The 11199-nt window shown below is 38.4% G+C and overlaps 2 protein-coding genes across 3 annotated transcripts; one reads left to right on the top strand and one right to left on the bottom strand.

The window, feature by feature from the left end:
• The first annotated feature begins 267 nt into the window (after positions 1 to 267).
• LOC120075273 (ankyrin-3) lies at positions 268 to 4253 on the top strand. The gene is made up of 4 exons (XM_039028494.1): positions 268 to 746; positions 1782 to 2057; positions 2287 to 2424; positions 2559 to 4253. Exons 1-4 carry the CDS (start codon positions 447 to 449, stop codon positions 4101 to 4103), a joined length of 2259 nt encoding a protein of 752 aa, XP_038884422.1. The 5' UTR covers positions 268 to 446; the 3' UTR covers positions 4104 to 4253.
• A 794-nt stretch (positions 4254 to 5047) lies between these two features.
• Positions 5048 to 7794, bottom strand: LOC120075897 (ribosome-recycling factor). 2 transcript variants are annotated; one of them, XM_039029636.1, is made up of 8 exons: positions 7476 to 7792; positions 7214 to 7354; positions 6997 to 7112; positions 6509 to 6600; positions 6353 to 6374; positions 6194 to 6262; positions 5488 to 5556; positions 5048 to 5399 (listed from the first exon to the last, which is right to left on the bottom strand). In XM_039029636.1, exons 1-8 carry the CDS (start codon positions 7675 to 7677, stop codon positions 5319 to 5321), a joined length of 792 nt encoding a protein of 263 aa, XP_038885564.1. In that variant the 5' UTR covers positions 7678 to 7792; the 3' UTR covers positions 5048 to 5318. The 2 variants fall into 2 exon arrangements, with proteins under 2 accessions (XP_038885564.1, XP_038885565.1); XM_039029637.1 differs by lacking the exon at positions 5048 to 5399 and having other exon boundaries at positions 5488 to 5587; positions 7476 to 7794.
• Positions 7795 to 11199: the final 3405 nt, after the last annotated feature.

The following is an 11199-nucleotide window of genomic DNA, read 5'->3' as shown; positions in this document are numbered from 1 at the left end:
GTAAGTAAAGCTCGGCCGCCGTGATTCAAGCAAGTGCCGAAGCCGCAAGCCGCTCAGCTATTCGGCGGCTCAAAATTTGAACAGTAAAAAGTGGACCCAACCCCACATCTTTAAATCTCAAAAATTGGCGTTAGCGACTGAGTCAAACAATATTTTTAATTTTTCTAATCAAAAGAGGAAAAAAAAAAAAAAGAAAGAAAGAAAGAAAAAAGAGATGGGGTTAAATTTAAACCATCCCAATAAATTTGCACGCTGGCTGTAGTTTCCTGCCTCTGCCGCTCGCTTCTTTCAAGTTTCTTCACTCTTCTCCCTTTCTCTCTCTCTCTCTCTCTTCATTTCAAAAACTCAACTCACTGTCTCTCACACAAACAGTCTCAACCGACTCACCACCTCTCTTTCCGGTAAATCTGTCGGACTGCCGGACCTCTTATTCCGTCCCTTGAACCATGACGGTGTTCTCCGGAAAACAGGTGTTTCCGTTAAACTTCGAGGCGGAGGTCTCTCAGAGGCTCATTGAAGCCTCTCACTCTGGAGATCTCAAATCGGCTCTCGACTGCATTGCCAATCCTTGCGTCGACGTTAACTTCGTCGGTGCTGTGTATCTCAAGAACAGGAAGACTGAGGTGGTGTTCAGTGATGAATCCGCCTCGCAAGTCCGCGTCGAGTATGATGAGTTCAAAACTGACGTGACGGCCTTGTTCGTCGCTGTTCATACAGGAAATGTGGCTCTTGTGAAGAAATTGCTGGTGAGTCTTTTTTAGAATTTGTATTTCTGTCGTTGATTACTTTCGGTGTTGTTGTTGCAACCGATGATGAGATTTGGATTTTTTGGCTCCTGCGGATTTTCATCTCGTCGTGAGCATTTAATGACTTGTTTTTTCAAAAAATATGTGCACGTTTTCGTAAGTTGTTTGTACTTCTCAGTTGGTTTAATTTTTCTCTGCATCATTGTTCAATGGCATGATTTCAATTATTTGAATCTTCGATGCATTTCATTGAGAAGTGCTTGTTGACTTTAAATCCGGAGATTTCAAATTTGAGACGAGTCCAGAGTATTTTTGTATGATCGCATTGATGATTTCTGTTTTGAACTTCGGTGTTCAGATCGATTTTACGCGCTGAACTGAGATATTTACTCGTTTCCTCTGCGCGTGGTCGCCGATTTACAATCAGTAATTGGCGAACCAATCACTTCCTCTGACCTTACGTTTTCATGCTTTCTTATCTAATTTCTATATATGTCTGTTTTATTTGCAACAGTGACGAGTTCTTTTCACTGATTTTTTTTTTTATATAATTAAAATTTTACTATTGCTGCATTACCATCCGTATATGGCATACTTGCATTCTCCGTTGTCTAAAAAATTATGGAATATGAAGATTTTAAGGGGTTTGTTTATGCGTTTGTGGTGATAAAAGTAGACATCTAACTGATATAAGTAACTTGTATTATACTCAAGCATATTCATTGTGACCTGTTCGTAAAAGCCACATTCAATTATTTTTTAACATACAGCTATTTATTTGGGTTTTTATGTAATAACTATTACTTGACCAAAGTTCCTTGTCGTTAAGCCAACCTATCGCGTCGCACATTCTCTTGCTTTTATCTCTTCTGCTAAGAGTCAATAGTGTTCTGTAATTTTAGGGAAAATGGGAAGTTTCTAAAATGTTCACAACATGTTTCAACATTTAAGTTTGTAGAATGCCCGTGTCAAACTCGTCAGAGAATCTTATCACTGGATTTCTACTAAGACTTCTAAGTTTAATTTGAATGTCAGAGCGTTGGAGCTGATGTGAACCAGAAACTGTTCAGGGGCTTTGCGACAACAGCAGCAGTGAGGGAGGGCCATCTTGAGATACTCGAGATTTTGCTCAAGGCTGGGGCATCTCAGCCAGCTTGCGAGGAAGCTCTTTTGGAGTCGAGCTGCCACGGACATGCAAAGTCTGCAGAGCTGCTCATGGGATCAGATCTGATTCGACCCCATATTGCAGTTCACGCTCTTGTGACTGCATCTTGCAGGGGTTTCGTTGATGTGGTGGACACCCTATTGAAGGTATTATTCATTTTAGTACAACTTCGTTTGGTTGTGAGAGTGTTGAGTATTGGGTTCTTTTCCCATCTTTAGATAACTAGGCTTTGTGTTGCTGGTAGTTCACCTTATTTCACTGATAAAATTAAACTGGTGGTGGGTCGGAGCAACTGCATTGGTTGGTCATGGAATTTCAAATGGGTTTTATTTACTCTATGTTCTGATGTAATTTCGACTTCATTTTTCTGGTCAGTGTGGCGTGGATGCAAATGCAACTGATAGAGTGCTACTCCAGTCCTCGAAGCCTTCTCTCCATACAAATGTCAACTGTACAGCGCTAGTCGCTGCAGTAGTTAGTCGGAAGATCTCAATTGTTCATTTTCTTCTTCAGGTGATTTTCTCAACTTCAAAAAAAAAAAAAAAAATGAAGATGGTGTATGCAAGGAAAAGTTTTTCTTTTTTCTTTTTTCATTTTAACACTTTTGCATTGCATAACAAAGTTCTGATGTTTTCAATGGGAAACAGGCTGGAGCTCAGACTGATATTAGCGTAAGGTTGGGAGCATGGTCTTGGGATATGGATACTGGAGAGGAGTTCCGAGTAGGTGCAGGACTGGCAGAACCTTATAATGTTACCTGGTGTGCAGTGGAGTATTTTGAAAGCAGTGGTGCTATCCTGCACATGCTTCTTCGACATACGTCTCCCAATGTTCTTCACTATGGAAGAACTCTCATCCATCATGCTATTCTTTGTGGCAACGCAGGAGCTGTTGATGTCCTTTCTAAATGTGGGGCTGATGTTGAATTCCCTGTCAAAACGACCGGAAAAATAGAATTTCGTCCATTGCACATGGCTGCTCGATTGGGGAATGTAGCAGTCCTTCAATGTCTCATCAATGGTGGTTGTGATCCAAACTCAAGGACAGATTCAGGGGATACAGCACTTATGATATGTGCAAAACACAAGTACGAAGAATGTCTAAAAGTATTGGGTGCAGCTGGTTCTGACTTTGGCTTGGTTAATGTTGCTGGTCAGTCCGTGAGTTCAATTGCTGGCTCAAATCAGTGGACCTTCGGTTTTCAAGAAACCGTGATTGATTTGATAAAAACTGGAAAAAGACCAATTTCCAGCAATATGTCTATCTTCTGTCCACTTATATTAGCAGCTCAAACTGGTGATACTGAAGCCTTGAAAGCTTTGATTGGCTGGGGGGGATGTGATCTAGATTACCAGGACGATCAGGGTTTTACAGCAGTCATGTTTGCTGCTTTGAATGGTCATGCTGAAGCGTTCCGGTTGCTAGTTTATGCTGGTGCTGATGTAAGGCTGAGCAATAAATCTGGTGAAACTGCAATCACCCTGTATCAATCTCACCCAAATCACGACCAATTTGAGAAGGTGATGCTTGAATTCGCCCTTGACATGGGAAACCGCAACGCAGCCGGTTTCTATGCCTTGCATTGTGCTGCAAGACATGGAGACTTGGACGCAGTGAAGTTTTTGACAAACAAAGGCTACGATGTTAATGCAACAGACAGTGATGGCTACACTCCACTCATGTTAGCTGCAAGGGGTGGCCATGGATCGATGTGTAAACTTTTGATCTCTCTTGGTGCCCGTGCAGATACACGAAGTACAAGAGGCGAAACTGCACTCTCTCTTGCAAGGAAAAATGAGAAGAGTGAAGCAGAGGAAGTGATACTAGATGAGCTAGCGCGTGGGCTGGTGTTACATGGTGCTCATGTAAAGAAACACACCAGAGGAGGAAAAGGAAGTCCACATGGGAAAGAGTTGAGAATGATTGGGAGCATGGGGATGTTACGGTGGGGGAAGTCGAGCAGCAGGAATGTGGTATGTCGAGAGGTCGAGATCGGGTCAAGCTTGAGATTCGTGAAGAACAGAGTTAAGAAGGGAGATGGTAGTGAACCAGGATTGTTCAGGGTGATGACTGTGAAGAACAAGGAAGTGCATTTTGTATGCGAAGGAGGATGTGAAATGGCTGAGTTGTGGGTGAGAGGCATCAGGCTAGTGACAAGAGAGGCCATAATTGGGGAGCGAAAGGAAATTTGAAGAGTGAAAGAGATTTTGTAGTGAATGTATATAATCCGTTGTTTAAGGTGTACTTCATCTCGAAGTACATATTTTTCTTCTCTCTTTGAATCAAGGTTAGCAATTGTTGTAAATATTTCCTCGTCTATTATAATAGATAGAAAAGAAGTTGGGCTCAAAATTAATTTTTAAATTTTGTTTTGTTTTGTAAAGGTTGTATAATATTACAAAAATGTAATCTCCTAGCATGAGATCAAGGTACAAACAAAACAAAACCAAAGTACAAGAGTTAGAGCTCACAACCAAAATAAATGCAAAACAAAGAAATTGAAATCACAGAAAAAAAAAGCCCTAGGTCCTTTTATCGAGTCAAGTGAGTCTTGAAGGTTCACCAAAAATTTTAGACTCCTTAGCCATAATCATAGAGTGACAATCAACTACTAAATGAGAGATATCATCCCAAGAGAATAATACTAAAGGAAGTGAAGAATCTGTAATACCTTTTAGGTGACACCGATATCCTAGTCACCATCTGATCAACCACAAGATTAGATCCAAGAATGCAACCTGAGCATCAATAACCCTCTTGGACACGGAAGCAACAACCCCACAACTTGGACCCTCAACAGGGGTGGACACTTAACACACTTGCGTGGCCTCTAAACATAGTTAAACGACATCTCAAAATTCCTCTCCTCACAGCCGAACCATCACAAAGCAGAGAAAATCATCCTCCACTCACCTCCACACAAAGGAGTAAAAATTATGTTTTTTTAACGCTTAAAAGCTGTGACTTTTACAACTTGGTTCGGATTTCTGAGCTGTTTTAAGTGTTAACGAACAGATGTTCAACCCATTTTTATAGTAACAAAGGGAACTGAAGCACATATACGGTTTGTTACAGTAAAATGTAAAATCTTTCATTTGTTAAATCTACGAATTACATTGTTATTCTGTTAACTATGGGATCCAACTTCAGAGAATTACATTTCACAGAGACTTCAAGTTCATATCTTCCTACCTTACAAAAATTAAAGTTGTAAAATAATATTGAATCCCCATTTCAACATCCATCTTTTGTGGAATCCATTTGGATCGAGTCAAATGACTTGAAGTGTGACTTATACTCGCCTCACAATTACATCCCTCAATATGACGGCTTAATTAAAAAAACTACAATAAATTCTTCGAGTATTCATCTGTCAAAATTGGGAAATATAAATTCTTTTCAATCTTTTAACCTCCAGTGATTTCCTTCTCCTTTGCCTTGCAGAGATCTTCGGCTGACTTGATAAACTTCTTAGTCAATTCATCTACCTGGAAGCAGAAACGTAACAATATTTATTAATTAATAAAAAGCAAGTTTGAAATATGATTTGATTAGGTTCAACTTTGTCCAACTCACTTCCTTTTCCAGTCTTTTCATGTCATCCTTCGGGTAGCTTGAGCTCATTTTTTTAACTGTATCCATGGCCTGTGAATCAACCACCAATCAACTCAAAATTCTGTAAAATAATGTGAATAGTCAAATAAAATCCTTTTATGACACACTTGCTAAAACGCAGGACTGTTTGAAGACTAAAAGTGCATTTGGAAATACTTTTTAACTGGTTAAAAACACTCATTTTGCACTTAAGAACACTTTGTCAAGCACTTAAAAGATAAAAAGTCATTCCAAACCGACATTAATCCAACTTGTCATACACACAAATGAAACCACAGCATTGATTTGGAACATGGGAATTTGCAATATCAGTTGGTAATTGATTTTAAAAACAGTTGGAACTTGGAAGAAAGAAAATATATAAATTAAATGGTAAAAGAAAGTTTTCGTTTGACAACCATTTCTTTCCTTTTTACAAAAAATACATGTTTGTAATATTAACATAATTACTTCACGACCATTCGGGTGAAGTGAGCTGGGATTATATTGTTAGCTAACAAGAAACTTACTGCTTTGGAGTTTGGATACAAAGTAATACTTAATAGATGAGGTAAGTGCCACAAAAATAATACTGACTAGGGAAATCTTGGGAGTTTATGCTCTAGATGATTGCTGACAAAGATTTCTGAAAAAGAACGTTATAAATTGAAGATATAGCTAAACTAACCTTTTGACGAGCCCGTCGTATGCTTTGTCTGGAATCTTCGCAACACTTGGTGACCAGCTTACATATGGCCTAGAAAAACATCCACCAATGTAGGCATTATAGAAAGAAAAAAAAAAAAGGGAATAACAAGGAGAGATGAAAAAATAATTTGGAGATTACCTGGATATGTTCTTTGGTCAATCTGGTATAGCAAGTATAAAAGAAAAATCAAGATTAATATTGGTCAAAGTGTCAAGGTCAAGCTTGCAGATATGATAAGCTTTAACATTTAAACAACAACCACATAAACAGGGGAAGAGCAAAATGAAAGCTTACGGAGGAATGACTGCAATTAGCCTCTCTCCATCTACTCTTGGTGCTAAACCTAAAGGAGATGAGACTATAGCACTCTCCAAATTCTTTAGTGTCTGCATAGAATAGTAATTATTATAAGTATGACATTTCAGATACGCCTTTTCATCTGAGAACTCTAATAGATATGTCATTGCTGTATATTGTTATGATAATGACAATACTCTAGTAAAGCCTAACTCAATATAATATATCTCAAGGATTGCAAAAGATGAAAAATTGAAAACTATAGCAACATTTGCTCTGTTAAGTGAACTTCACAATATAGGACATGTTTGGATTGAATTTCTAAATAATTAAAGAAATGTTTTTAAGCAGTTAAAAAGCCAATCCAAGCAGGCCCACGTTCTCCTTATCACAAATAATCATGAACCTGAGAAATTAACCACATATCTTGATGAAGAAAAAAAAAGAAGAAATAGCTTAAGAGCAGGGTTTTGTGAGCTGATTACATTAGGATCATAGGGATTTATTGACAATGTTTTTGGATCCAGGACCGATACAACCGCAATCTGATTCAACGGCATCTTCACGCCTGAAGTTTCTACTATAATGTGGTCAAGCATTCCTGTAAATACAGTGTATGAGATAGTGTAAGCAATCACAAGGGCAGGGTAAGACAATAAAACCTTGAAGCGTAAATGATACACAATATAATGGTAAACGTACCAGAAGATGCCCTGCCCGTTCGAAGTTTGCTTAATTCTCCCGATAATGCAGCTATCGCAGCCTCCATCTGCGAGCTAGCGTTTGCTTTAATAGTGGGTCTAATATCAGGCAATGCCTCAGCCATACTTGTAGAAGATTCATCTTCCCAATAGAAAAAATTAAAGCAATTCAAAACCGGAGCTTAACATATACAACAAGATTAAGAGAAAAGTAGAATACTGAGTAGAAGATTAAGAATGATAAGGGGTGGAAGGACGAATACTTGATTTTCGGCCTTTAGCAAAACCCCGACGACTTTCTCGGACGAAATCTGAAGGAGGAAGAGCAAATACGGCAGGCGTCTCGGAGGTCGATGAGTTAGAGAGATCGTTGACAATGAACGAAAATTTACTGTTTGAATTTGCAAAATTTCGGAGAATGATGAAATTTCTGTAGGAGAAGGAACGTTTCAGAAACATAGCCATTGAACTAGATGTTGCTCGAACTGATCGAACTCCTCAACTTATTTCTTCATTTCGATGCTCGCTAAGATTTCTGATTAGGGTTTTTCGTAAACCCCAACGATGGACATTTGGCCATCTTCACTATTTTTTATTTTTATTATTATTTATTTTATTTTACCTTTTACTAAAGCGCTCATCGATATTTGAAAACATGAAATAAGAGGGGAAAGAAAAAAACATCTCTCTAAACTTTCAATTCTTCTGTGATATAATCAATTTCTTTAACAAAAATAATTGATAATGGATCGATATATAATTGAAATTTATATTACATTTGTAAAATTATAATTTTAAAGATTTATTAAACACTTTTAAAAGTTTAAGATTAAACTAGTAATTTTATTTCTAGTTTGTTCGGTTCTATGAAGCACAGATACTTCATGTGAAGCAAAAATTAGTATCAGACATGTATGAGATACCGATATTTCTAGATACTTCTCAGATACGTATCTATACTTTCTAGATACGTATCTGACACGCGATTTGACGTATTTATTTCGTACTTTTTTTTAAAGAAAAAGACAAATAACTCATTTAATCTTTCCCAATCTAAAATAAGGCAACTTATTTAAAAAACTCACTACTCGAGTCCAAAACTAAAAGAAAAAAAAAAAATAACGGACCAAACCCTAGACTAGAATCATCCAATCTCCATCTTCACATTTGAGTCCCCACAAAATTCACAAAAATATAAATCATTTGGATATCTTCAACAATAAGTTCTTCGTTTATCTTCATACTTCTCTCTCTAATATTCTTCTTTTTCTTCTTTGCAATATGAGTCACTTTTCTATTGCATTTTATTAACTATTGTACTTCAACATCTTAGATGTTACTTCTTTTGTATTGTATTTCAATGTTTGTATTCTATTTTGTACTATTGTTATTAACTTATATGCTAAAATTTTCTATATCCTTGATTTTTTTTTTAAAAAAATGTATCTTCAACGTATATATATATATATATATTAAAATGACGCATCTTTAGACGTATCCGTATATTAGTTTTTTAGAAATTGACTAATCACCGTATTTAATAGTATCCGTATCATGTAGACATATCTATGTCTGTGCTTCATAGGTTCAGTTCTCACCTCTGCTAAGGGGACAAGTTGTGTTGTAAACCCTAGAATCTATTATACTATGTAATCATGTTTAAGTTTATATATGATGCTTATATTAGTTAACCTAGTTGCATGATAGGTTGCGAGTGATGTAAAGGCATAAAAGGCTTGAGATAAGAAATTTTCTCTAAGTGTTAGGCAAGGATGCTCTCAGGTAGTATGAAGAGGTATCCCACATTTAGTGAAATTTTGAGCAATGTAAGCAAAGGGAAGCTATGGGTGGAGTTAGGCCAAGGAGTGAAAGAAATTCTCCAAGTATGGCATTTGAGGCTCTCGAGTGCAATGATGAGTCTTGGCACTTAGAAGAAGGAGAGCTTGAGAAGTGAGGTCTTGCCATACTATGCTTCTAAGGACTCAAAAAGGGAAAATTTGGGTAAGTGTGGCATGAGGTGTGTGTTGAAGGCCCATGTTAAAGGTTAGTTTTGGCTATCGAGTGAGGAGTTGGCCGTGGTTGACAAGGAATAGCCCCACAAGAGGTTATTGATGGCCAAGGCGGACGACATATGTGCATCCAAACTTGCCTAGGTGAGCGCACAAGGGGTGCTAAATAAGAGACTAGGCGGGCTGCAAAGTGTGCGTTGGTCGAGAAGATTAGAGGTTAGAATGTGTAGCTGACCGAAGGGCCTGAGCATTGGCATGGGCGAGCGAAATCACCTAGGAGGGGCGCTAACACGTGCCATAGAGGTTAATTGGGGTGAGGATGAGCGGCAAGGCTGAAGAAGAACGTCTAAGGCAAGGTGATGTGGGCCATTGGCTTGGAGTAGGCATTGTCTGAGAAAGGGCTTGGATGGATGCCAAACCTTTGCGCTAGAGTGAATCTGAAGCACTTAGCTTAATCACTCGGTTAGTGGGCGAAGTGGCGTGATTAAGGGCATTAAGCAGTGGTTAGTGGCCTAGGTGTCACTCAATTAAGCCACTTGATCATGCACGTCGTGGTATAAAAGGGAAATTGTGAAGAAGAAACTTGGTTTTCCCGTTTCTCTCATGAAAAAAGGAAAGAGTTGCTGTCAATCTGAAGTTTAATCAGCGTTGAAGATAAGCTAGGGCCGCCGAAAGGAAATTTCAACGATTTGAAGCTGAGACTTGAAGAATTTGGGGAGTGTTCCAAGTTTTTGGACTACTCGGGCAGGCTGAAAAGATTGGGGGATCTCGAGCCCACCAAAAGGAATTTGAAGCTCAAATTTAAAGGTAAGTGAGTTAAGATGATTAGGAACAAATTCTTAGAAGGAAATTTTACGAAATAATGTCTAGAAATGGAGTTATTAAAGCAAGAATTTGAATTTAGAATTTTGGTTGGATGAACAAGGAGGTAGTTGCAACTCAAGGGTAAGCAAGTAGTTGGCCGGACGAAGGCATGTGTTGGTAGGCATAGGCGTTGGCAAGGGCATGCACGAGTGTAGGTAAGCGTTGGCCGAGGTGTATACGTGAGGTGAGGTGTGAGGCTGCGTGGTGGAAAGGACCAACAACTGGGACGCACTGAGTGTTGCAATAGCAAGTGCCTGACGCCTACGCAAGGTGAGTGTGTCCTAGTGCCCACTTGACACCTATGTGCATGTGCTGCCACCAACCAACGTAGTTACAAGGTAAATGCTTAAGTGTTGGTGATGTGTTGAGATAGGCTAGGCGTTGGTGAGTTGTAAGGGTTATTCGAAGTGAGATGTTATGCTTGAATGCTAATGTTAAGCCCAAAAGGGAGCTAGTGGCATTAACCAAGGGTACCTATTTTTGTCGCAGAGCAAATGCAAGTAGGAGAAGCCTATAACCCTTGGGGAGTAGCATAAGACAATGAGTGATTAGTTTTAATAAGTTTATCTTGATTTGATTTCTATGAGCTAAGGCATATATTTTAATGAGGTTTCAACGCATGGACGTTTTCCTTACAATGTATTTACATTTCCAAAGAATGATTTTCACTAAGTAATTTTCCAACGTATGCTTAATCAAAAGAGTTTGATGTGTGGGCGCATAGTCCCTTTCCTTTAAAAAGGTTGAGTTAAATGTAAATTGAAGCAACTTTTAATAAATGTCATGCTATGATTTCTAAGTATGCTTTTCTAGCTTTCAAAGCATGTCTTAAAGCCTAAGCATGATGTGAAGGAACTCTTAAATAAGAGAACCATTGAGCGGAAGCAAGATTATTCCATACCCATTGAGAAAGAATAAAATATTTACAAACATACAACCACAGTTATGCATTATCGAGTAAATTACAACATGTTTTTCAATTAAAAATAAAGGGAATCGAGTAACATACCTTTGAAGAACTCTTCTTCAAGTATTCTCTCGATCTACACCAGTCACGCGTCCCAGCAAACTCGATCACGAGCACAAATGCAATGAACAACCAGTGTAATTCCAT

Source organism: Benincasa hispida, chromosome 4, assembly GCF_009727055.1.
Source record: "Benincasa hispida cultivar B227 chromosome 4, ASM972705v1, whole genome shotgun sequence".
NCBI lineage: Eukaryota > Viridiplantae > Streptophyta > Magnoliopsida > Cucurbitales > Cucurbitaceae > Benincasa > Benincasa hispida.
Note: the sequence above shows the minus strand (reverse complement) of the source record. Positions and strands in the feature narration are given on the sequence as shown.